The following is a 26,593-nucleotide window of genomic DNA, read 5'->3' on the forward strand; positions in this document are numbered from 1 at the left end:
TTCGAAGTGCGTCTGTGTTGTGGTTGGAATGAGTCACTCTCGGTGCTGTGCGGTGTCCCGTTGAGTGACCGCCACAGTTCACATGTGTGCTCCAACAGCTACCATCTCGCATTTTTAAAAGTGGCCGATACTCCCACACGCACTTTTTAGCCACGATTTTCTTTAGTGTCAGGTGCAAACTGGAGAGCAAGCCTGAGGTGACCAGACACCACCTGCCGCCCACTGCTCACCCGTCACAGATGGACTGTGGTGGCAGGGACCTGCCTCTGGTGTGGGCTGTGGAAGAAGAGATGCTCTGGGCTTCCAGGGGAGCCGCCTGCTGCAGCAGCAGCCCAGGCCATGCTGCCTGGCACAGAGCTCAGGGTCCCAAGTGCCCCCGCTGGGTGCTGGGCTGCCTGCCCTGGCTTGCATTCTTCTCCCAGGTCCACACTCTTCTGCAGGGGCCATCACTGCCCTTGTCCTACCAAGGACAACTAGGTCTCAGTGAGTGGCAAATAGAAGCCAACTCCCTGCATAACTCAGGAAACTGACTCCGAGCATTCCCTCAACCAGGGACCACTCACCCTGGCCCAGACCTCCCCGAGAGCTCCTGCCTCTTCCTGGGGCCTCTGGCCTACCCCATCCTGTCCCTTGGGGCTGCTGGCGGGGTTGGTGTGTATGGGTGTGGACAGGCAGACCCTCCTGGGCAGCCTCCTCCTGGGGCCCTGGCACTGCCTGGCTGGGGCTCACAGGCACGCTGCCCTCCTCCCACCCTTCACTCCTCCTGCCCCAAGGATGCCCTCTGTTCAGGCTGAACACCCCAACAGCAGCCTTTTGTGTGACCTCCCAGTGAGTTACCCAGAATAGCTTCTGCTGGCGAATAGCTTCTGCTGGCGAATAGCTTCTGCTGGCAAATAGCTTCTGCTGGCAAATAGCTTCTGCTGGCGAATAGCTTCTGCTAGCAAGGTGGCTCCTTCACCGCCTTTTGGAGCTCAGGCACTTCTGGGGCCCAGACACACGGGTGACATGTTATCACATCCAAACGGACCACTGGGAACTTTAAAACTGCCGTCTTCTGCTTTATTGACAGGTAAATTGTTCAAAAATGTTCTCACAATTCAATAATTACAAAGACTCAGACTTACATTAAAAAAGTAAAAACCAAAACCCCCCAGGTGCCCATCCAGCAGAAGGCCCAGGAGGGCAGTGGGGTGGCAGGGCTAGGCGGTGCTGGGCCACTCAGTGCCGACTTGGGGAAGTGCACGTCCTGAACAGCCTTGCCAAGCAGCCGACCGGTGGGAGGACAGGGGAAGCCTGGCCCAAGCTGTGGACAAGTTGTGTCTGCCGCCACAGTTAATTACAAGCCTCTGACGACACAGGGCCACAGAGCTGGTCACTCAACATCTGGTACAAAGAAGGGTGAGGTGAAATCCACGCGCAGGGGATTGCCGCGCCGTGGGCCGGGGCCAGTGTGCAGGAGTGTGTTGGGTGGGTCTACGTGATCATACGGGCTACTAATCACGGGGGCTCCATGCGGGGGCAGGACTGGTGGGGGGGGCAGGGCGGGGTGGGGTGGGGTATCCCAGTGGCTGCTTCGTGGCGCCCTGGGGCTCTGACTTCCCTCAGCCCAGCAGGCCACAGGGCCTGCCTGCACCACGACACTCGCTGGTTTTATGGCAGGAGGCAGAAACCGTGGAAGCGAATGGAAAACAGCACAGCTGAATTCACAGTAGTAGATACTGGTGACACTTCATGGCTGCGACCCAGAATGAACTTAACACACACAGGGACGCAGGATGTCACTGGTCCTGGGCCTCTGTCCATGACTAGGTGGTCAGCAGGACTTCTGCAGCTGACTATGCAATGGCTAAATGAAAAAAAGGCCACGACTAACCTCCACTTTCCCGTCTTCAAAACTCTAGTGACACTGGGAATGCTATAGGACCTCCTACTATTCTCCTAAGGTCCTAGGAAAGCTTCAGGAACCAGGGAAAGACTGGGTACCGAGGCTGTGTCCCCAGATGTCTGCTTCCGAAGCAGCCGCGTCATGACGGGTTTCTGCTGAGGAAGTGGCGTTGGCAGGGCCCCATATGCCCTCTCGGGTTGTCAGGGGTGGGAGACAGGCTGTATGGGGGTCCTTCATGTGCAGATGGAACAGCGTCGCCTCACAGCTGTGCAGACGAACAGATGTGGTCTACTGCCACGAACAATGCGGCATAAAACTGATCAATATTATAATAAAGATTTGTCTTCTTCATCTCCATATCTACAAAGTGATTCTACATTTCCTTGGACAACACTGGAGGGCCCGCTCAGTCTTGGCACCGACGCTGGAGGCCATCCCCAGCTCCCTGGCCCCTGTGGTGAGCTGGCGGCTTCAGGTGTCACAGGCCGGCTGCTCCAGGCCTTCGAGGGGGAGCTGGCTCCTGTGGGGGGAGTTGGGGCTCGGTGGGCCGCTGGGGTTGGAGCTATTCGATGGAGTTGAGTGTTTGGTGGAGTCCGAATCAGGCTGTGAACAGGAAGAGGGCAGGGTGAGCACCCGCTGCCCTAGCCTGGGGAGGCACGCGTGCCCAGCTAGATGCAAATGTTTGCTCAGGGACAACTGTTGCAACTGCTCTTCTCCTTCCTTTCGTGTTATGAAAACACACACACTCTACACCAGCGATTCGTGGGGCCCTTAGGCGTGCTGGTGAGAGTCACAAATTGATGTCTAATCCCACTCAAAAATAACATGGTAATTATCATTACAAAAGACAGCAACTCTGTAGTGAAGAAATCAGATGGGGCCGGACGTGGTGGCTCCCGCCTGTAATCCCAGCACTTTGGGAGGCCAAGGTGGGTGGATCACACTTGAGGTCAGGAGTTTGATACCAGCCTGGCCAACGTGGTAAAACTCCATCTCTACTGAAAATACAAAAATCAGGCCGGGCGTGGTGGCTTACGCCTGTAATCCCAGCACTTTGGGAGGCCAAGGCAGGCGGATCACAAAGTCAGGAGATTGAGACCATCCTGGCTAACATGGTGAAACCCCGTCTCCACTAAAAATACAAAAAATTAGCCGGGCGTGGCGGCATGCACCTGTAGTCCCAGCTGCTAGGGAGGCTGAGGCAGGAGAATGGCGTGAACCCGGGAGGTGGAGCTTACAGTGAGCCGAGACCGCGCCACTGCACTCCAGCCTGGGCGACAGAGCGAGACTCCGTCACAAAACAAAACAAAACAAAACAAAACAAAACAAAAATCAGCCGGGCACAGTGGCGCGCACCTGCAACCAAGCAGTCAAAGTCACAAACGCGACACTCTTTCCTGAGAAAAGCACTAGGAATAGAGGCGAACCTCCTCAACAAAATAAAACAGCTAACCATACTCAATGGTGAGAGACAAAATTTTCCCCTAAGATCAGCCATGGGCCAGGTGTGGTGGCTCACACCTGTAATCCCAGCACTTCGGGAGGCCAAGGTGGGCAGATCACGAGGTCAGGAGATCGAGACCATCCTAACACAGTGAAACCCTGCTGTCTCTACTAAAAATACAAAAAAAAATTAGCCTGGCGTGGTGGTGGGCACCTGTAGTCCCAGCTACTCGGGAGGCTGAGGCAGGAGAATGGCGTGAACCCAGGAGGTGGAGCTTGCAGTGAGCCGAGATCGCATCACTGCATTCCAGCCTGGGCTACAGGTAGAGTGAGACCCTGTCTCAAAAAAGAAAAAAGATCAGCAAGAAGGCAAGGATGCCTGCTTTCACCACTGCTATTCAACATGGGGCTAGAGGTTCTAGGCAGAGCAATCAGGGAAGAAAAAGAAACGAAAAGGATTCCAAGTTAGGAAGTAAAGCTATCTCTGTTTGCAGATGACATGGTTATACACGTAGAAAATCCCAAAGAAAAGAATCCACAAAAAACTAATAAATTCAGCAAAGTTATAGGGTATAAGATCAACACACACAAGTCAGTTGTGTTTCTATACACCAGAAATGACCACACTGAAAAGGAAACTGAAAAAAAAAATTCAGTTTACAACAGCATCCAAAAGAAGAGCTAGGAATAGTTTAACCAGAGAAGGGAAAGATGTGTACACTATAAATTACAAAACGTTGCTGAAAAAATAGCTTAAATAAATGGAACACATCTCATGTTCGTGGAGTAAAAATATTGTTAAGATGGCTGTACTAGGCCGGGCACCGTGCCTCACGCCTGTAATCCCAGCACTTTGGGAGGCCAAGGCGGGCAGATCACTTGAGGTCAGGAGTTTGAGACCAGCCTGGCCAACATGGTGAAACCCCGCCTCTACTAAAAATACAAAAATCAGCCAGGTATGGTGGCGGGCACCTGTAGTCCCAGCTACTTGGGAGGCTGAGGCATGAGAATCACTTCATCCCAGGAAACAAAGGTTGCAGTGAGCCAAGATTGTGCCACTGCACTCTGTCTCAAAAAAAAAAAAAAAAAAAAAAGACATTAATTATGAGGAATGTAAATAACGACAACCCATAGAACAAAAGAAGACATCTGCACATCACATCTCTCACAAGAGCCTGGTATTCAGAACATGCCAGGAGCTCCTACAACCCAGCCACAAAAGGACAAACCACCCATTTCAAAAATGGGCAAAGGCCTTGAGTAGACATTTCTCTAAAGAAGGTATGGAAATGGCCAACAAGCATATGAAAAGATGCTAAACATAAGTCTTTAGAGAATGCAAATCAAAACCACAATCGGGTACTACTTCATAGCCACCAGGACGACTATTAAAAAGAAGAAAAACAAGAACAAGTACTGGTGAGGATGTGGAGATATGAGAACCCTCACATTGCTGGTGGAATATAAAATGGTACAACTGCTGCAGAAAACAATTTGGTGGTTCCTCAAAAAGTTAAACATAGAATTACCACATAAATCCAGCAATCCCACTCACAGGCATAAACCCGAATGTGAAAACAGGCACTCAAACACATATGTGCACACACGTGTTCACAGCAGCACCACTCACAACAGCTGAAGGACAGAAACAGCCCAAATGTACCTCAGGGGAAGAATGGGAAAACAAACTGTGGTCTAGCCATACAAGAGAATATTATTTAGCAACAGAAACGCCAGCACTGATACATGCTACAACGGGGGTGAGCCACAAAACAGTATGCCAGGTGAAAGCTAGGCACAAAAGGTCAAACACATTGCCATACGAGAGGCCGGGCATTCCATTTCCACGAACTGTCCAGACAGGGAAATCACAGAAAACTACTGGCTGCCCAGGTGCTGAGGGAAGGGAGGGACGGGGAGAGAGTGCTTAAAGGGCAGGGGGTTTATTTTGAAATGATGAAAATGTCTTTTTTATTATGTTTTAGAGACAAGATCTCACTACACTGCCCAGGCTGGCCTTGAACTCCTCAGGCGATCCTTCCACCTCAGCTTCACTAGTAGCTGGTACTACACGCGTGAACCGTGGCGCCCAGCTAGAGTGGAAATGTTTCTGAATGAGAAAGAGGTGGTGACTGCATCTCTGTGGATGTACTAAATGTCACTAAGTAGTTTAAACTTTAACTTTAAAGTAGTTATTTTGGGCCTGGTGTGCTGGCTCACGCCTGTAATCTGAGCACTTTGGGAGGCCAAGGTAGGAGGACAGCTTGAGCCCAGGAGTTGGGAGACCAGCCTGGGCAACAAAGTGAGACCCTGCCTCTATATTGTTATGAAAATAAAAAAAAAAACAAAAAAATAGTTGTTTTGTGAATTTCACTTAAATTTAAAAGAACAAACAAGGTCATGCAGATGAGACAGGCACTGGCTGCCTCAGGACACAGTACCCTAAGAGGGACACCATGTCCTCTGTATAATGTGACAGCCTAAGACACACTTCAAATCCCATGACCAGGAAACAGCGGACAAACTCAAACTCAGGAGCATTCTGTAAAGTAACAGCAGTGCTTGCTACAAAAATGTGACTGTCCCACCAGACAAAGACAGGCTGGGGGCCTGCTGCAGAATAAAGGGTGGAAGAGTAGGATGGACAAAGGACGGAAAAGACAAAGGACTTCCAGAGGAAGAGACGCTGACCTTGGCAGAACCAGCAACATGTGCAAGGCATCTGCCCGTCCGTTCGGCAGCTGATGTTAAAACATCTCAGTGCTGGGGCTGAGATGTGTGGTGGAGAGATGAGCATGGCCCCTCCGCCTGCATCCCTCCCTCCCTCCCTCCCTCCAAGGATGGCGCCGGGGGCTAAGCCCTCAGCTCACTCCTCAGCCCTCAGCACTGCAGCTCCCCACCTCCCTCGACTGCATTCTCATCCCCATTCTGCACAGGGGAAACTGAGGCCAGAGCAGTGTGGCTGAGCTGCGCACAAGAGTGGCGCTTGTCCTGGAGGGGGTCCCCATACTGTGACACCAAGCGCCATCCCAGGGGAGGGGCAGAAGACAGACCAATGTGGAAGGTCAGTCCAGACCAAAGAGACTGCTGATGTATCGCACTGAAGTACATAAAACAACACAGGGAGTCCAGAGGAAGGAGGCAGGTTGGTGGGAAAGCTTCCATTCCTCCTGGGGCAGTGTGACAGCCCTGTCCCTAGTCAGTGTTCCCAAAGGAGCTTGGGGTCTGACCAAGAGACTGCTGCACGAGCCTCCTGGGGGAGGGGACAGCCACCCCTGCCCCCTGCCCCCGTCACCCTCACACCGCAAGTGGGGTGCTCCAAAAGGGCTGCGACACCACCCAGGGCCCCAGATCTTCGGGCTGCTTTTCCTCCTGCAGTGGTGGCTCATAGCCTCAGCACTGGACCTGGGCAAGTCTCACCTCTTTGTCAAAGTCCTGGTCTGGATCGGACATACTTCTCAGAGGCACGGTCACGCCAGGCTCCGATCCACCTACAGAACAAGGACAGCTTTCCTCTTAGGGAGAAAGTCAAGAACGGAATCAAATGCCTGGGGTCTCCCCATTCCAGCACCCCCTACCCCCCACCTCCCCCAGGGCTGCAGGGGCCACGCTTTCCTCTGTACCTGATGAGGGCCACGAGATGTAGGGCTTGTTCCTGGATGGAGGCTGGCGAGCCAGGTTGGTGGGAGCGGGGCCCGGCCTTTCCTCCTGGGAGGGGGGCACAGCACTCTGGGCAGAAATAGCAACACATGAGCATGCTTGGTTGACACCCGGCAGGGCCGGCTACGAAGTTTGTGCAACCTACGGTGGCTGTGGCCTCGTGACCTTGATGAGCAAAATGGGGGCCAAGAGGGCTCTCTGGACTGGACAAGGGTTCTGGACAGTCTGGAACTAAGAACTGGCAATAGCAACTTCAGGCCAGGTCAAATCCTATAAAAAGCATACTTTTTTTGTTTGTTTGTTTGAGACTGAGTCTTGCTCTGTCCCCCAGGCTGGAGTGCAATGACGCGATCTCGGCTCACTGCAACCTCTGCCTCCTGGGTTCAAGCAATTCTCCTGCCTCAGCCTCCTGAGTAGGTGGGCTTACAGATGCCCGCCACCACGCCCAGCTTATTTTTGTAATTTAGTAGAGACAGGGTTTCTCCATGTTGGCCAGGCTGGTCTCAAACTCCTGACCTCAGGTGATCCACTCACTGTGGCCTCCCAAAGTGCTGGAATTAAGAGGCATGAGCCACCACACTCAGCCTAAAAAACATAATTTTTTTTTTTTTTTTTTTTTGAGACGGAGTCTTGCTCTGTCACCCAGGCTGGAGTGCAGTGGTGCAATCTCGGCTCACTGCAAGCTCTGCCTCCCGGGTTCATGCCATTCTCCTGCCTCAGCCTCCCCAGTAGCTGGGACTACAGGCACCTGCCGCCACACCCAGCTAATTTCTTTTTGTATTTTTAGTAGAGACGGGGTTTCACCGTGTTAGCCAGGATGGTCTCGATCTCCTGACCTCGTGATCCGCCCGCCTCGGCCTCCCAAAGTGCTGGGATTACAGGCATGAGCCACCACGCCCAGCCAAAAACATACTTCTTAAGTAAAAAAGAGGAAGTATGCTATCTGTTGGTACGAAGGTGTTACTGAGAAATCACCTCATGGCAAACGTCCTCAGGAAGCCCTCACAGGCCGAAACATGGTGGACTCTCCCAAGTACCTGCAGCATCACTGCCCAGGGCGGCCCAAGGCCTGTGCACAAGGCTTTGTGACAGGGTAAGTGCTCGTGAACAGAGCTTCAGCGGAGACGGGCTTGTGTGACAGGAGCGCCAGGTCAGAGCACAGCACCAGCCTCGCGGGCACTGCCTTTGGGACGGTCTCAGCCAGCACGGCTGCCCGAGCGGGGAGGAGGGGATGGGGTGCCCTGCCCGCCCCATCCCGGCCGTGCACGCACCAGAGGCAGGTCCATGAGCACCTGCATGCCGTCGCCTGGGCCCATGTGGGCCACGTGGTTGAAGTTGGTTGGGTTGGATATCATTTTGGATCTCAATTCTGGGTCTCTAAGCATCTCTCTGGGGAAAGGACACACTTTTGAGATTCATGGATATGTGAGAATCCTCTTGGCCCCCTCCCTAGAGCGAGGCCCGGCAGGCCCCGTGAGGCCCCGCTCCTACCGCCTCTGCTGCAGTCTCTCTTCCTCTGGGACCTTGAAGACGAACCGCCTTTTGCTCCTGGTGCGCAGCATCTGCTTCTTGCTGTTGTCGGAGGTGTCCGGCACGTTGAGAGCCGCTCCTGCAGAAGCAGAGCGTGCGGTGAGGGTGCTGCGGCGCCAGGGACACACGCCCCTCCGACTTCCCTTCCCTCCACTCCCGGTGCAGAGGAAGGCTCACCCAAGAACTTGCTCTTGAAGTAGATCAAGCGTGGAGGCTCGCAGTTGAGGAGGTTGAGGGTGCCTTCAGAGTTCAGGGGCCTTATCTGGATTGGAAACCAGGGAGGGACAGTAAGCGCGGCCACGCACAGACTGCACCGGGAGAAGCCCGCCTGCATAGGAGGGCACCGAGGCTGCCTTACCTTCCGCAGGCCGATGGTCTGCACCCACTCCATGGTGCGCACATCAAAGACGTCCACGCCGTACTCGCTGTACACCGTGACGTGGGTGGGGCTGCAACCTAGCGTAGACGGAGCAGGGCGGGGTGAGCCACAGTGGCTCAGGAACTCACCTGCCCTCGGGCCGGAGGCCATGCCTTGGCACTTGAACAAGTGCAGAGGCGGCAGCACTGCCCTCAGCTGGTTCACGTCACCAAAGACTTCATGTTCCCACTCTGGAATTCATCTTCATTTCAAAGTTTAAACAAACACAATCGAATGTTTAAATGCTCCACGATCACTTCCGTAACTAACATTTTGAATACTACAGTGCAGATGTTTAAGGTGACTTTTAAAAAGTCTGGTTTGTCATTTCGCTCTCGTGAGACGTGATTATCCTGAAAGCTACCAATTCAGGCTCAACGCTTTGGAAATTCAGGTAGGGGCCAACTGTTCAGTATGGTGAGGCTAATTCTTCCGTAGGAGATGGCAAGTCCGGTTTCCAGGTAGATATTAAAAACCACACAGAAACCACTGCTGACCTCTGGGCAACAACCCTGCCTGTCTGCCCTCCACACTAATGACCCTAGACCCCTAGGAACCCGTGCTGTGGGGGCGTGGGAAGCCCCTCTGCAGCCTGGTCTGAGGGCATATGCAAGCGAGGCTAAGGGCGTCCTGCAGGGAGCTCTGGGGTCCGCGCTGTGCTCCTCACCTGCTCATCTGTTGGCTTACAGAAGCAACTCCACCCAAGGTGCCATGGATGTGAGACCAAGGACTGCGAAGCCTTTGGCCATTTGGAGTTTAAGGGGCTTTCTCCACGTTTGGAAGAGCAGTGACACAGCTGTGCCACACGACGGGGGAGCGGTGTGCGTCCACCGCTCAGTCCCTCTGCGTGGGTGGCATGCTCACTGCCCCCACAGCCCCTCAGCGTGGCTTGGCTCCTGGCCATCAGCTTGCAGAAACACAGAGCTGGGAGGCGGCAAGCCCCAAATGCAAGAGAGCTCCAGCTCAGTGCTCCTTCCTGGCTCTTCTGCCTCCGGAGTTCAAGGTTAATCCTGCATCATGACACACCTCACTGTCTGAAGATGCATTTTAAAAGCCTTCTGCTCTATCACAGACTCCAAACAGGCTACAAGATCAGGACTTTTCTTCTGAATACAAAAAGGGAAATCAAACAGGGTTTGCAAAAAAGACAAAAGATACTGGCCTGGTCACCAAACTGTCTCAGAAGGAGCATTTCAGATGCACCTGTGAGGCCTCTGAGAACCAAGTCAAAAGCAGCCCCAGAAACTGCCCTTCAGGGAACCACTCTCCACACGGGCTTCTGGGAAGGCCCTTGCCTGCCGAGTATGTGGGGATTCGCTTGCAAGGAAGCAGGAAGAAGTCTAGTTTGCTGACTCAGTGATAAACAGATGCCCAGTGAAAAGATTCTAGTGAAACAGATTCTAGTGAAAAGAACATGGGCTCTGGAGCCTGACAGATGTGACATGTGACTGACACAGAGCACACGGCCCCTGTGGCCTTCAGCCGCCTCCTCTCCAACAGGGCTGATAACACCTGCCCTAAGGGATGGGGAGTGGCAGGGGAGGCCACCCACACAGGGTGCTAGCAAAGGGTGCAGAATGAGCAGTTCTGCATCCTACAGGTGATGGAATTACTTTTGACCAGCTCTGAAACTCATGTGCATCTGCACTGTGCCCGCAGGAGAGAAGACCCACCAAGGCGGAGAACCCAGGAACTTCAGGTGTCTATGCCAGACACGTGTGGCCAGGATTATAAATACATTGCACTAAGTGACCTGGGTCCTCTTCAATGTTACGCTTTGCAAAAATGTAAATCCTGTGTGGTTTTAAACCCTGTGCTGGCTGCCTATGAAGAGGACAGGGTGTTGGGGGGTAAGAGTCCAGGACAAGGGGTGCTGAGGCAGTGGGACTGGCCCCTTCCCTGCACCTCACCGCAGGCCCACGGCCCAGCCCCACTGACCACACACGTCTGCTGCGGTGTGGCCATCGGGATGGAGCCGGGACACACTGCAGTAAGCCCGTGGGTGGAGCTGGCCGTGCACCTCACAGGCCTGGTGTCTAGCCATGACGTCCTGGGTATGATGCCGTCTCAGCAAGGCTGACAATGGGGCAGACAAAGGGGTTTAGCTTCAAGTAACTGAGGGAGAATGTAACTCCCCAACTCTTGGCCCGTTACCCCCATATGCCCGGCTCGTCTTCCTCCCGGCCTCCTCTTGATCTGTGGATTTGATGGTGCAGGCTACTCTGATAGATCAGAGGGATTCTGAGGTTTAAGGTTTCCTTTCTGTTTTAAGAGACAGGGTCTCACTCTGTCTCCCAGGCTAGAGTGTAGTGGTGTGATCATGGCTCACTGCAGCCTCCATCTTCTGGGCTCAAGCAATCCTCCTGTCTCAGCCTCCCAAGTAGCTGGGACTACAGGCATGTGGCACCGTGCCTGGCTAGTTTGTTTGTTTGAGACGGAGTCTTGCTCTGTTGCCCAGGCTAGAGTGCAATGACGCGATCTCGGCTCACTACAACCTCCGCGTCCCGGGTTCAAGCAATCCTCCTGTCTCAGCCTCCTGAGTAGCTGGGACTACAGGCATGTGGCACCGTGCCTGGCTAGTTTGTTTGTTTAAGACGGAGTCTCGCTCTGTTGTCCAGGCTAGAGTGCAGTGGTGCGATCTCAGCTCACTGAAACCTCTGTGTCCTGGGTTCAAGCGATTCTCCTGCCTCAGCCTCCTGAGTAGCTGGCACTACAGGCGCCTGCCGCCACGCCCGGCTAAATTTTTTTTTGTATTTTTAGTAGAGATGGGGTTTCACCCTATTAGCCAGGATGGTCTCGATCTCCTAACCTCGTGATCCGCCCTGCCTTGGCCTCCCAAAGTGCTGGGATTACAGGTGTGAGCCATATTTTGTTATTTAGTAGAGATGAGGCTGGTATTGAACTTCTGAGCTCAAGTGAGCCTCCTGCCTCAGTCTCACACAGTGCTGGGATTACAGGTGTGAGCCACCGCTCTCCACCCGGTTTAAGGTTTTAAAAGCCATCGGACAGCGGGCCAGTCAGGAAGTGTCCACTGGTCCTACTTTTTCCCCAGTGCCACCATTCATAGAGAAAGTCATGCCAACTAGGCGAATTCAGTGACCCAACTGTTTGAAAAACAGCTCCTACCATGTTCAGAAAATACTTGTCCTTAGAGGGACTGTAACTTAAGACACCAGAGGTGAATTATTTTCTGGCCACCAAAACCCCTCAAGCTTGTCTTTACTACTGTGTAAGTTTCCGTATTATCACGAGGAAGGCCTTTTAAATGAGAGCTGAATGCCACGCCCCGTTCTCGGTTCGCCGAGCCCTTCTGCCCAGGGGCCTATGCCGGCCGACGGGGTCTTCTGCTGAGGCCTCTGGAAGAACCGGCCCCATGTGCTCAGGGAGAGAGGTTGCTGAGCCCGCCTACTGCTGGTCTGAGACGTGAGATCTGAACCGTGCTCTCTGCTGCGGGCTGGCATGGGGCCCACCTCTCCCGATGCTCTGTGACTACTCAACTAAGGGACTGGAAGACAAACCAAAGCAAAATCGAACACATGCTGACTGTCGGTGGGAAAAGCAGCAACAGGGATATGCAACAGAAAACATATACATACTACAGGCGACAGGAGCCGCAGGCCACATGAGCTCCTGCGCGCGTGCCCTCCGGCCTTGCGGGTCCACGTACAGTCCCATGTGGCTGAAGCAAAGCAGGTACTCCTCGCTTTCGAGCTCCACAGCACAAAGGGCATCAAAAGACTGTTGTGAGAGGAACGCAAGCGAGGGGTCATTGGGATTTACCAGGTTTAGAGGCTGCCCGTCCCCCTGGATGCTCAGCAGGCAGAACCCAGAAGGGTAGCCCACACAGAGCCTGTCCCTGAGCACCGCCAGGCACTGCACGCTGCCGGGAGCCACAATCTCATTGAACTTTCTGTGGAATGGCTTCGTTCTCTGGATCTCATAGCAAAGGATCAGCCGTTTCACGGCCACAAACAGGCAGGTGCCAGAGTTCCTCTTGAGTGTGGCCGTGGCCATGAGCTGGCAGCCTTTGGTTTCCGGAAGCTTGATGTCAAAACTGCCTTCCGCTCCATCAAGGGACGACCACGGATAGAGGTGCACATGGTGGTTCCGGCCACAGAGGAGGATTACGATCTTCTCCCTGGGAGCAAGCTCGATCTGGTGCACCTTCTTACAGTCAGCGGCACGGACGATCACTGTGGCAAGGAGGACAAGAGCGTGAGGCCGACGGGACAGCCAGCAGCTCCCAGGGGCTGACGGCCTTGGCTAAAGACTTGCCTGGAACACTCTGGGGCCCTCCCCTGGGCTCCCTTCCTGTGTGCACAGCCTGAGCCCGGCCCTGAGCCCGTCTCTGCCCACAGAGCCAGCGGCTTCAGCGCCCCCCGGAGAAGCTGCCCCACATCCACAGCGCGCTCCTGGGACAGCCTCGGGGGCTGGTCTGAAGGCTCCTCTGCCTCTGCTGCTGTGCACACCCCTCAGTGCACCAGGGCTCCAGCTGGGCAGTGCTTCCACCTGGGTCCTCGCGCAGCAAGGCCCTGGGGTGATCTGGGCCTCCTTCCAGCTCATCCCCGAACCAGAGGGCCCTCACGCTGCACATGAGGGACAAAGAGCTGTTCCCAACCCGCTGGGACCCTGAGACAAATCCTCTGAAGACGCCGCCCTCACACGGCCCCCAGTGAAGACGCCGCCCTCACACGGCCCCCAGGCTAACCCAAGCCCCTCGCTTGCTCAGATCTCCCCACAGAGCTGCCAGGGTATGGCCTCGCCCAGCGGCTGCCCCGCCCTTCTCGCTCCACGGCCATCACATGCAAAGATGCTGGGTCTGTCGGGAAAGGACTACGGCTCACATGAAATGTTGCTGGATTCCTTGAGGGATGCTCCCCCGGGCCCCTGCCCCCTGCCCATGGCCAGTTCCAGTATCCTGACGTTTCTGCTCCTAGACCCAGGGCTGTGGAGCGGGTGCATGCCAGGATACCTTTGCCCTTCCTCGCTGGGAAGACTGAAGTGTCAAAATTGGAAGCAAAGAAACTAAAGCTTCTCAAGCGAAGCCTCAGCACATGTGGGAAAGCTGCAGCTGTTCCTCCTCCCAGGGGGCTTTCCTTGACCCCCCACCCACTCCCGCTCAGTGCTCCCTTGAAGAACTCGATGGATGTGATACGCAACTTAGCACCACGTCGCCACGCACTCGATGCTGGTCTTCACGGCACGCTGGCCCCTCTGGCGCCTTCATCAAGCGCATTTGTCTTAACCCTTAGGAGCTACTGACCCTGTGCTGTCTGCAGAGGCCAGGCTGGGCCTGTGACATCCCAGGCTGGAAACGCCCTGCTCACTCACCATCTCGGGTGACCTCTATGACATAGAGCCCTTCTTCTAGGCCGACTGCAATCCTGTCTGCATCTGTGGAGGGGTAAGTAACATACACAAAGTCAGTACAGCTGACCGTGAACAATATGGGTTTGAATGCGCGGGTGGGCTCATTCACAGATACTTTTCAACCATATGTGGATGAGAATACAGTATTCCAGGGATGTGACACTCCAGTATCGGGGGTGACTTTCTGTCTACACAAACTCCACAGGGCCGGCTGACTGTGGGATTGAGTCCGCAAGGATTTGGGTGTGTGTGGGGCTCCTGGAGCTGACCCTCAGGCTTAGCCGGGGCTGACTGTACTGTCCGCACAGGTCATCTGTTTTTTTTTTTTTTTTTGAGACGGAGTCTCGGTCTGTCGCCCAGGCAGTGGTGTGATCTCGGCTCTCTGTAAGCTCTACTTCCTGGGTTCATGCTGTTCTCCCGCCTCAGTCTCCCAAGTAGCTGGGACTACAGGCGCCCGCCACCACGCCCAGCTAATTTTTCTTTTTTTTCTTTTTTTTTTTTTTTTAAGCAGAGACAGGGTTTCACCGTGTTAGCCAGGATGGTCTCAATCTCCTGACCTTGTGATCCGCCTGCCTCGGCCTCCCAAAGTGCTGGGATTACAGGCGTGAGCCACCGCGCCCGGCCTCGTCTGCTTCTTAACATGCATGCAGAAACTGTCTACAAACCCAAATGGACCTGTGACCTTCATCTGATTTTCAGACGGGCACTGCAGTGCCACCGGAAGTGCTGTTGCTTCAGACACATGAAGGGCACAGCCTTTGGGACGTACCCACGATGGCAGCTGTCAGGACGGCCTTGATGAGAGGCAGCGAGCTGTCGTAGGCTTCCAAGGGAACATGCACGACCTGATTCCTCAGCCGGTTTTTATGAAGGATGGACTGGAGTCCTTCTAGAATCCCAACCCACTTCCTCTTTTCATTCTCATTTTCTGTCAGAATGAGCAGCGAGCTGGTCTTAGAAGGTGCACCTAAGAGAGAGGCCGTCACCTTCATGACAGGAAACAGAAGAGAAGAGAGAAGTCATCAAACGCCAAAGCCGCACACAGCTACCACGGCCCTGCTGGAGCCACGCACCCCAGGAGCAACGGGGGCTGATATGCTTCCCAGGCAGGGACCCCTGACTCCACCTCACTGAGCGCCTTGCAGAGGCTCCCGCGGCAGGACACGGAAGGGGCGGGGCTCTAAACAGCCCCGTGAGATCGCTTCCTGGTCCGATTTTCATTAATTCTGCTTTTGTCAAAACTACGAGTAGCTGCCTATTTTAAATCTGCTTTCTTGAATAATCATTATAAAAGTAGATTCTGAAAATGTGTCCAGGAAAAGCAGATCTCAAAAACACTGGCCCAAATCATGCCTCCCTGTGAGCAGCCTCTGAGCACGCATGCTACCAAATGACCATCGTTTCAGTAACAATGATGGCAATTTCCTGTACTGTGTATGACAGGTTGTTTCTCAATAGAGCTGTGATTTAGTAAAAGCTAATTTATAAACTTAGTTTTGTTGTCAATCAAAATTTTGCTGTGTTTATAAGAAAACTCCCAGTGGAGGGGGCTGGAGGGTTTCTTTCCCCAATTCAGTCTTCTAGGAACGTCCTAATGCTACAATGTCTAACACTAACTCAGTGAGGGAGCACTCACTCAGTCAACAAAAACGCTGGCTCCAATTGGCTGGGGGGCACTGGAGCGGCACCGTCATGCCTAACCCGCCACAGTGCCCGCCTGGCAGTGCACACGCTGTGAGGACAGTGGCCGGGACGTGGACTGAGTGGAAGAGGAGTTTCAGATGTAGGAGAAGGGAGGGTCAGTGAAGAGGGGTGTCTGGGAAGAAGCCAGCCAGGAGGCTCCCTGAGACGGGCACAGGCTGCTACTTGGCCAGGACGGGACGCACAAGGACCTGGAGCCAGGCGGGAGGCTGAGACCCGAGGGCCACACCAGAGGTGTGCTGATGGCTGCCGCGGCACAATGACATGCCTGGAACAATCAGTTTTAACCATGTGCTTTGTTAAAAAGATTAATGAAAAATTCATACCCTGAATATACACGGAATATCTCGGCGTGTAGCATGAATGACATCTGAGGCCAGGACTGAGCTCACGGAAAACTCGTCATCTCTGGTAAGAAAGAAACATGGACCCCGCTGGGAGACACGCGCACAGGACCCAAGGCCCTCCCACGCCCTGCCCTGCCATGTCCTTCCACCACCGTGTTCTGCAGTGGAGGGCGGGTCCCTCGCCTCCCCAGATGTAAGAAACACGGGCAGGGCCAACAAACAACTCAAGACTCTGGCAGGTGTTTCAGGGCTTAGGGATGCCGCAAGGGAAGCCCCGGAGCCTCATCCCCACTGTGCTGGTGCCTCCAGACTATGCCAGTTACAGACGACTCGGTTTGCACTTGGCACAGCCAGGCAGTCCCTCCACAGCCAAGTGCAGAGGACAAGTGGGGTGAGGGGTGTGGAAGTGAGGGGGGAGTGGGAGGGAGAGGGGGTTCGTGGGGGGTGGGCGTGGAGGTGACAGGGGAGTGGGGGGTGGGTGTTGAGGTGGAGGGGAGTCAGGGGTGGGGTGGGGGTGGAGGTGAGGAGGAAGTAGGGGGGTGGGTGTGGAGGTGAGACGGGGAGTGGGGGGTGGAGGGTGTAGGTGATGGGGGAGTAGGGGGTGGGGGGTAGGTGTGGAGGTGAGAGGGGGAGTGTGGGGTGGGTGGAGAGGTGACGGGGAGGGTGGGGTGGGTGTGGAGGTGAGGGGAGGGTGGGGGGTGGGTTTGGAGGGAGGTGAGGGGGAGTGGGGGGTGGGCTTGGAAGTGAGAGGGGGAGTGGTGGGTGTGGAGGTGAGAGGGGGTGGGGTGGGTGTGGAGGTGAAGGGGAGTGGGGGCTGGGTGTGGAGGTGAGGGGGTGGGGTGGGGTGGGTGTGGAGATGAGGGGGAGTGGGGGTTGGGTGTGGAGGTGAGGGGGTGGGGTGGGTGTGGAGGTGAGACGGGGAGCGGGGTGTGGGATCAGTGTGGAAGTGATGTTCTGAAGAGGTTCCCTAAAGAGTGCTGAGCCCTCCGATGGGGCCCCTGACTTGGGCTCATGCCAACTTTTCATCTACCAGTGGCCCTTCATCACCAGGCCAGGGGCAGACCTGTGCACAGCCAGGGACTGGCGGGTGCTCCGGGGGGAGGGACATGGAAAGTGGAGTATGCTGCCAGGTGATGCCGACTCACCCTCGCTGTCCTCAGGGTACCCACCCAGCAGCCCTGCCCCAAGAACCAATGCTACAGATGGAGTACCCAGCCCCGGCCTGAGCCCAGAGCAGTCCCGTGTGCACCACACAAGAGACGCTGCATGGGCACAGCACAGAGATGACACAAAGGCAGTAGCATGGTCCCGTGTGCAGGCCCTGGGCTGAGCTAGGCCTCTTAGTGATGCGTTTACCTTCACAACAGCATTCCACATGCCAGTAACATGACCACTGTCCTCTTCTCACTAACAGATGAGCCACAGATGTCAACTCTAAGAGGAAGTGGGAAGGAGGCCCCGCCTGCTCCTGCAGCTGACACCGGGTGGCACTGAGACAGGGTCACATAGCAAACGCTACGGCCACGCACACCCACATGGCCCACGGCTCCAGACTTCTTCCACACGCCAGCACCTGCTGCGGTCTCTAAAACGCACAGACGGCTGTGGGCTGCGTGGCTTTTCTCTGGGATATCTTCTGCTTGTTCTTGGGCATGTGGCTTTCTTATGTTAAATTAATTCCCCTGTGGCAAACTTCTCAACGCAAACACACGCGAGGCAGGAAGCGTCTACAGCGCTCCCGTTCCTGTGCACACAGGCCCGTATGCACGTCTGTTCATACGCATGTGAGCGCCTGAAGTCATGACTAAGCTGTACCCATTTTTGCAACCATACAATAACGAAGCAGGTGAAGTATAAATGAGGTGAAAGACTACTAAGGAACACACCGTCCTTTTGGCTAAAGATAGCTGAGGAAGATTCACAGAGCAAGGACAGTGCTGCCCAAACGCAGACCTGAGATCCAAGACTTGGCTCGCAATGACACCAGGCTGGGTGGATTTTCCTTCAGGCAGATCATACAGGAAGAGCTTGCAGTCACAGACGACCGCATATGCGCGCTGCCATCCCTTCTTCACCCCCGTGGGCTTTGGGACCTATGAATAAAAACAAACAGTGGCCGCGTTCCACCAGGCCAGGCAGGCCGCCAGGCCCCATTACACTCGTTCACAATCTCCTTCCAGCTGCCAGGCTGGCGGCAGAGCTGTTTGGACAGAGGGGTGTTTGCCCAAGAAGGCTCAAGGCGTTGCTGGGGAGGGGTCCATGCGTGGCAGCAGACGGTGCCAGGGAAAGCTGGCAGCTCAGCCAACGCTGTGTCCACCCCATGCAGGCTGCGGTGGTACACGCAGTCCGACAGTCTCGTAGAGGTGGGCCTGGCACAGTGGCTTTCAGACTGAGCTTCTGCCCACTGGCTGGACACTCAGCCCAGGATGGATTCTGAGTGAGCGTCTGCATGGAGGCCTCAGGATGCCCAGGCCATTCAGAATGGCGGCTGCGCTGACCTGATGGCCTCAGTGCCCAGGAGGGGAAGCCCCCTAGGACTGGCACCAGGGTCACCTGTCACAGCAAGGGGCTGCCTTCAAGAGTGGCTGGGCATGGCTATTGGTCACTGCACCTCACAGGCACCGAGGGCTGAGGGGCGGAGATGAAGCCACCTACCTTGACATGGCCTTTGTAGGCTGTTCCGATGCCTCGCTGCACGTCCACGCCCAGAGGCCTCTTGGACTGCTCGGGAGGTATTGGGCACACCTGGGGGGCACTGTCTTTGCAGGACACGTGGCAAGCAAAGGAACACACTGGAAGAGAGCAAGAACACTGCCTTCAAAGCTTGCTGCCTACAGAGAAGTCACTGCAGAACCTATGCCCTGAGGAGGCAATTTAATAATTACCAGGTCTCGCCTGGAATCCCAGCACTTTCGGAGGCCGAGGTGGGCAGACCACTTGAGGTCAGAAGTTTGAGACCAGCCTGGCCAACATGGTGAAATCCCGCCTTTATTAAAAATACAAAACTTAGCCAGGCGTGGTGAAGCGCACCTGTAATCCCAGCTACTCGGGAGGCTGAGGCAGAAGAATCGCTTGAGCCCAGGAGGCGGAGGTTGCAGTGAGCTGAGACCACACCATTGCACTCCAGCGTGGGCCACAGAGCGAGACTCCATCTCAAAAAAACAAAACAAAACAAAACAAACGAACAAAAAATAATGATCAAGTCTCACATCAAGTCCAGACACCCAAGAAGGTAAAAACAGTTGCAGGGCAGAATCCACACAAAAGCTCAGGGTTTCTGGCATGAATGCGTCTTCAGCACGCGCACAGGGAAAGGGCCCATGGCAGAAGCCTGCTTCCATGCTGTCCCTGCCAGCCCGGGCCGCCTCCCACACGGGTGAGTTTCCACATGGCAATTCAGGCCAGCGGTCATGGGGACGTGGGGTCTTGGCAGCCAATCAAAACGTGCATGAGTTGAAATAACAAAAAACAATGCTTCTGCTACAATGTAGAATGAAGGGCGTCTCTGTTCACAGACCCACGGTCAGGAAGGCGTGAGTGCTCAGAGCCAGTGCAGGTCTGGGCTCCAGGACCCTCCCACAGCACTGGGTGGCTTGGGGTGGTTGCTCATCTGTGAAATGGGGCAATCACTGAGGGGTAAGAGCATGTCGAATCCCAGCACAGGGCAAGAGCACAAGATACAGCCTTAAAAATACGATGGGCTGGGCGCAGTGGCTCACACCTGTAATCCCAGCACTTTGGGAGGCCGAGGCAGGTGGATCACTTGAGGTCAGGAGTTTGAGACCAGCCTGGCCAACATGGCGAAACCCCATCTCTACTAAGAACACAAAAATTAGCCGGGCATGGTGGCGTGGGCCTGTCCCTAGCTACTTGGGCGGATGAGGCAGGAGAATCACTTGAATCTGGGAGGCAGCAGTTGCAGTAAGCTGAAATTGAGCCACTGCACTCTAGCCTGGGCAACAGAGTCAAACTCTTGTCTCGAAAAAGAAATAGAAAAAAAGAAAGAAAATACGAATGATGACCAGAAGCAGAGACAAATAATTGTGGTTATCTTTAGATAATTTGACAGTGGAAGGTTTTACACAATTATTTTTCCTCTCTGATTTTCTAGAACAGCTGCAGATGATCTACTTCGTAATAATTCTCAGTAGATGATTTGAGTCACCACAGAGGAGCACGGCACACTGGAGCCCCCAGCACAGCAGGGATCCACGGTTCCACAGACCTTTACTGAGGATTTGTAAAAATAAACCTGCCAGGCTGGGTGCAGTGGCTCATGCCTGTAATTCCAGCACTTCAGGAGGCTAAGGTGGGAGATCACTTGAGTCCCAGAGTTCGAGACCAGTCTGGGAAACAAAGTGAGACCCCCAACTCTTTACAAAAAAAATTTAAAAATAGCCAGGCATGGTGGTGGTGTGTGTGTCTGTGGTCCCAACTACTTGAGAGGCTGAGACAAGGGAATCGCTTGAGCTGACCTGTGATTGCACCACTGCACTGAAGTCTGAGTGACAGAGTGAGACCCTATCCCCCCACTCCCCCTAAAAAAAACCCTGTCCTCAAATCATGCCAATGACACTTCACTTTAGTTTGGTTTGCTTGCATCAGAGCTGCCCTGGAGCCGGCTGGTGCCCTGAGCTGCAGGGGTGTGGGGCTGTGCATGCTGACTCCAGGAGCTGCAACGACACTCACCCTCGCAGGCGTAGCCCTGCCGGATCAGCCCAACCATCAGGGAGGTGCAGTGGCTGCACTGAGTAGGGCTGGAGAAGGACTTGATGCTGAACTGGTGAGCTTTTGGCTGGAAGGAGAAAATCAAGAACACTGAGGTGAACCATGGACTCTTGAGAAGAGTCAGATCCATCTGCCTGTGATCCAGTTTATACACAGCTTGGGCATTATCCTGAAAAGGTGGAAATGTGCAAGTTCTGGTCTTGGTCTACGTGTTCCCTAACAGGGCTCATCAGATAGTGGTGAAAACCACCTACGAGCCTGAGCCAGAGATAGGCCAACAAATACTTCCTTCAGTGGGAGAGCACTGCTACCAAAAAGCGAGGTCAGCTGGGCCAGAGGGCCGAGGTGGCATGGCCAGTGCTCTTTCTGGCTCACGCTCCTGGCCTCCTGGAGACCAGCACCAACTGGCTCTTGGGGGCCGACCTGGGGCCACATTTGGGTTGGGCTGCACACAGGCCTTGCATGTGTCCAAGAGACACCCAAGAATCACCTACAGGAGGACAGTTCATAACAGCAAACGCCTGGAAAGGCTCACGGTCCCTCATCAGGAGTGGACACATTGTGAACCCAGCGGCAACTGCAGCAGCCCCAAGGCTGAACGGAGGGTCGTGGTGCAGCCCATGCGGGACCGCCTGTTTACCAAGCTCAGGCGCAGCAGAGACCAATACGATCCTCAGCAGGAAACAGATGTGGGTGAGACCACTTGCAAGAAGTAGGGGAGTGACCGACACAAACTCCAGAGAGTTGCAGGGGAAGAGGCTGGCTGAGGTGGGCAGGGAGGCCGTGGGGCGGTGGCCGGGCCATCAGGACTAGGAGTGACACACCAGCACTCTGCAGAGTTGCTATCAAATATGGTAACCAAATAAACGACCTCGCGACTTGGTCCCTGACTCTGCAAGAGTCTTAGTCCAAAAGCCAAACCCTTAAGTAGCCTCATACAAGTTTGGCTTCTTACGTCCAGCCGGCACAGCTGTCTGTGGCGGGAAGCACAGGCAGAGGCTGTGTCTACATTAACAACAACAAAAACCACCTTAGGCCACAGGGCTACGTACTCGCAATGCTTGGAACTCAGGGGCCTGTCACCCTGGAGACTTTCTGATCTGCGTTGATGTTTATACGAAAGAAAAGGGGATGTTACAGAAGAAGCCGAGGCCAGGACAGGGGAGCAGGGGCCCAGTGGGGCTGCTGTGCTGGCTCTCCAGGATGCGCTTGTGAAAAGGATGAGGCTCAGAACCGCACATGCACTGCAGTGCCGTTTATGCTGGGAGTCATTCTCACCCACCAGCCACATGGTTCTGTAAGGTTCTCTAAGTGCAGGCAGACAAATGAAAATCAATGTGGAGAAGTAAGCTGCCTACCTGTGGAGAGGGGAATATGGCTTGGAGAATGAGACAAGGAGAGTGGGGAGACTGAATGCTGAACTTTTCCAATTAAAATATATTTGTGTAGCACTGGTATCATTAAGAAAACACGGAGTCCTGACAGCTTCCTGAATTACACACCATTCTCAACAGCTTTCCTACAGAACATGAGGGTCGCTACTGTGTGTATGCAAAAATGACTAAGTATGTTTTATTTATACAAAACTTATTTTCTAAATAACTGAGAATAAATAAATAACTAAATAACTAAGAAGGCGCCCCGGGTGAAAGCAAGGCCCCTACCTTCGGTCCAGCCAGAGCCAGGGCCTGCGTGGTGGGCAACGGCACAGCGGATGGCCTCTGCGGGGGCCGAGCCATGTCCTGGGAGACAAGCAGGACAGGTGAGTGTCGGCCCAGCTCAGCACGGCTGAGACACCTGGCCCCACGGGGTGCACTTCTCTCAAGAATGTGTGAACGGTGAACAGTTCTGCATTTTTAATTTGCTACAATGTTGAGACATCTGCGGAAGCCTCCCTCATCTAGGGGAGGGACTGACAGTTAATTCTCAAAATGAAAGGTGGGCTTGAGCACCTGGGCAGAGGCCCTCGCTGCAAACTGTTATGCAGGGGCCAGGTGAGCAGCATCTGGTCACCTGGACATAAGGGCAGACCCCAGTGGGAGCATCACCAGGGCAACGCTGTCTCACCTCCTGCTGCTCTGATGCAGCCACAGACATCGACGGGGACGCTTCTGGCTTCGGAGCTTGTGTTTCTTGCTCACTAGCTGAGCTGGTCTGTGAGAACCAAGAAAGAAAGAGTGGGGTGAAAGGACATATTCTACATGATCCAGACTCTACTTACAAGTTCTTTACTAATAAAAGCACATTCTGTCTGGCCCAGAAGTCCCAGCGGTTCTTACTCCTGGATCCTATCACCCCTTGGGTCTCCTCACAGACCCCTGCTCCACTCCCAGCTGGCCGGCCTGCCTTGAGGACCCCTGCACTTGGCTTCCTCAGCTGAGTGGTGATTGAGTGGGCAGGTGGAGTCTGACAAGTCACAGTCACCCCGCTGAGGTGAGAATTTGCCTGGAGACACCTCTAATGCACAGCCCTGAGCATACCCGCCCCCTCCTGCAGCCTCCTTGCCCCGGTCACTGAAAGGGCAAGACCTGGAAATGCTGATCCTTCCTGACCTTTATTCATAAGTAATGTTATCTAAGCCTAGCAGCCTTAAGATCAATTAGCCAGGCCAGGCATGGTGGCTCACGCCTGTAATCCCAGCAATTTGGGAGGCTGAGGGGGGCAGACCACCTGAAGTCAGGATTTTGAGACCAGCCTGGCCAACATGGCGAAACCCCGTCTCTACTAAAAATACAAAAATTAGCCGGGTGTGCTAGCACACACCCATAATCCCAGCTACTCTGGAGGCTGAGGCACGAGAATCGCTTGAACCCAGGAGAAGGTTGAAGTGAGCCGAGATGAAGTCGTTGCACTCCAGCCTGGGCAACAAATCAAGACTGTCTCAAAAGAAAAAGAGAAAGAAGAAAAGATCAAATAGCCAAATGCTTCTTAACCTCATTTCAAGGATCAAGAAGAAATTCGAACATCAACAGAGGTCGGTGGGCCCATGAGTAGATTTAAGAATTTCCTTGAAAATTTTATGACACAGGGAAGCAATGTTTTGTTTTGTTTTAACAAATTAAGAGTTCTAATTTCACAGTGATTTATTTGAAGCTAAAGCTACACTCTGAAGCCACTTAAAAACAACTCTATTTCAACAAGTATTCCTGAAACTAATAGTTTATCATCACAGGCCACTACTGTTTACAGACACGTATGCTGAGTAGCAAGTGTTAGCACCAGCAAGCGGTGTGATGGGACACAGACATGGCTGGGCAGGCGCCTAGAGCATTGACAGCTGTATTTTGTGTTCCATATCAGAATCCCAATGAACCAAATCAGATAAACACTTTCCAACAGTTGCAATTAATTAGGCCACTGAGGAAGGAGCCAAATTCAGATGGGATGGCAGCATACACACACACAACACACACACAACTGGGTACTGCAAATTCACAAGGGAAAGGCTAGCTCGACTGGCTAATTATCAAAGCTCAAAAATGTAAGCAAATCTGCCCCATAAACAAGGTATGTTAAGTGTTACGGTTCCATCTTTAGATAAATGAGAAAAAGAATATTAATTTTAGGCATGTAAAAGCCCCACTCGTTTCATTTAGTTGGTTAATTAATCAAAGGGATGCAGATTCAGGAACAGGAGCATTGAGGAGGCTGTGCACTAACAGGAGTGAAAGCCGCGGGAAGCCAGCGCTGGCAGCCACTTACTTCTTCCCAAAAGGCTAGCAGGGAAGATGCAGACGAGGAGGAGAGAGAGTCCTTGGAGGTAACAGACAGGAGGAACAAACATCATTTCCCACCCAGTCAACACTGGCATGAAGATATATTGACTTAATCTTGGCGACAAACTGTTTCTAGTAAAAACCAACATGTTTCATGCAGGCAGCATGGGATAAGAAGTTTCTCAAAGACAATTTTCAAGAGTCTGGAAGCTCTACCAGACTCAGCCCCTGATGGAGGTTTTTTTCTGTTCAACAATAAATGCCTTCCCATTTAAATCACAGAGGGATTAGCGGCCAGGCACGGTGGCTCATGCCTATAATCCCAGCACTTTGGGAGGCCAAGGTGGGCAGATCACCTGAGGTTAGGAGTTTGAGACCGGTCTGGGCAATATAGCAAGAATCCATCTCTACAAAAATTTAAAAATTAGCTGGGCGCAGTGGCGAGCACCTGTAGTGCCAGCTGCTCAGGAGGCTGAGGCAGGAGAATCGCTTGAGCCCAGGAGTTTGAGGTTGCAGTGAGCTATGACGGTGGCACTGCACTCCAGCCTGGGCAGCAAAAGAAAGCCCTGACTCTAAAAAATGGTTAAGATGGTAAGTTTTATGTTATGTGTGCTTATATCACAATTTATAAATCAATTATGGGCCAGGCATGGTGGCTCACACCTGTAATCCCAGTGCTTTGGGAGGCTGAGGTGGGTGGATCACCTGAGGTCAGAAGTTCAAGACCATCCTGGGCGACCTGGTGAAACCCCATCTCTACTAAAAATACAAAAAAAAAAAAAAAAAAAAAAAATTAGCCAGGCATAGTGGCGCACGCCTGTAGTCCCAGCTACCTGGGAGGCTGAGGCACAAGAATCGCTTCAACCCGGGAGGTGGAGGTTGTGGTGAGCCGAAACTGCACCACTGCACTCCAGCCTGGGCGACAGAGTAAGACTGTCTCAAAAAAAAAAAAAGGGGGGGGGGGAGGGATGAGGGATTAGCAAGGGTAGGCGTGCTGGCTGTAGAGAATGAGGCATGAAGATGCTGCCTCTGTCTCCATCTCTGCTGCCCACTCTCCACAGCTGTGACTCACACACTCATGGACAGTACTGGCTGTAAACTCACTTGCTACTGGGCCCTCTACTCTGTTAATGTTACAGAAAGCTACCGCTTTCCTGGCCGCCTCCATTCAGTGATCAAGCACCATCTCTGGTTCTCTGGAATCCACTTATTCCTCCCCACAGCGGTGCCCGGCTCCGCAGCAACGGGAGAGGCAATGACTTGTGCAGAAACAGGCTTATCAAAGACCCGGCGGGCACTTACCGGTTAAATAGATTTGCTTCTTCAAAACTGTGGATTTCAGGGAAAAGACAAGCATTGCCAGTTTGATAAAACAAACATTTTGACAGGTGAAGGTGAACAGGTGTGCGTCCAGACTGGCTGTGAGCAATGCAAGCCTGCTTGGGTGTTGTAATGACAGACACAGGCCAGGATGCTAAGAGCCCACCCCAGGGGAGGCTGCTACGGGCAGATGCCCACATGGGCACCTGCTGACTGCCCCCTACTCACACAGGCAGCAACCCTAGCCAACCCCACCTCAACCCAACGATCAGACTTGGCATCACCCACCCTGGGCAGGCCGGCCTCTGTGCGTGGAAAGGGCACAGCTCCTCCTGAGGAGAGTTTGTGCCAAAGTTTCAACCCACAACTGATGAAGATGAAACATCAGACAAACCCAGAGTGGACATTCTGCAGGACAACTGGCCTGGGTAACACCAAAATATCATTGTCATAAAAGAGTGGACAGATGGGGAAC

The 26,593-nt window shown here is 53.7% G+C and overlaps 1 protein-coding gene across 5 annotated transcripts in view; it reads right to left on the reverse strand.

The window, feature by feature from the left end:
- Positions 1 to 1,034: 1,034 nt before the first annotated feature.
- The window catches only part of CDC42BPB (CDC42 binding protein kinase beta), a 124,201-nt gene continuing 98,642 nt past the window's right edge, over positions 1,035 to 26,593 (reverse strand). For 2 of the 5 annotated variants that reach the window (XM_055361614.2, XM_063698201.1), the window contains 17 exons: positions 24,785 to 24,835; positions 23,150 to 23,236; positions 22,747 to 22,824; positions 21,044 to 21,149; positions 19,010 to 19,146; positions 18,308 to 18,447; positions 16,334 to 16,415; positions 15,076 to 15,292; positions 14,268 to 14,330; positions 12,533 to 13,129; positions 8,877 to 8,974; positions 8,696 to 8,780; positions 8,480 to 8,597; positions 8,260 to 8,377; positions 6,952 to 7,057; positions 6,749 to 6,819; positions 1,035 to 2,488 (listed from right to left, as the gene is read on the reverse strand). In XM_055361614.2, the coding sequence (XP_055217589.1) occupies positions 2,357 to 2,488; positions 6,749 to 6,819; positions 6,952 to 7,057; positions 8,260 to 8,377; positions 8,480 to 8,597; positions 8,696 to 8,780; positions 8,877 to 8,974; positions 12,533 to 13,129; positions 14,268 to 14,330; positions 15,076 to 15,292; positions 16,334 to 16,415; positions 18,308 to 18,447; positions 19,010 to 19,146; positions 21,044 to 21,149; positions 22,747 to 22,824; positions 23,150 to 23,236; positions 24,785 to 24,835 (2,286 nt within the window). In that variant the 3' untranslated portion in view covers positions 1,035 to 2,356. The remainder of the gene's footprint in view (positions 2,489 to 6,748; positions 6,820 to 6,951; positions 7,058 to 8,259; positions 8,378 to 8,479; positions 8,598 to 8,695; positions 8,781 to 8,876; positions 8,975 to 12,532; positions 13,130 to 14,267; positions 14,331 to 15,075; positions 15,293 to 16,333; positions 16,416 to 18,307; positions 18,448 to 19,009; positions 19,147 to 21,043; positions 21,150 to 22,746; positions 22,825 to 23,149; positions 23,237 to 24,784; positions 24,836 to 26,593) is intronic. The other 3 variants (XM_055361616.2, XM_055361615.2, XM_055361617.2) reach the window with 3 other exon arrangements.

Source organism: Gorilla gorilla, chromosome 15 (genome assembly GCF_029281585.2).
Source record: "Gorilla gorilla gorilla isolate KB3781 chromosome 15, NHGRI_mGorGor1-v2.1_pri, whole genome shotgun sequence".
NCBI classification, from domain to species: domain Eukaryota; kingdom Metazoa; phylum Chordata; class Mammalia; order Primates; family Hominidae; genus Gorilla; species Gorilla gorilla.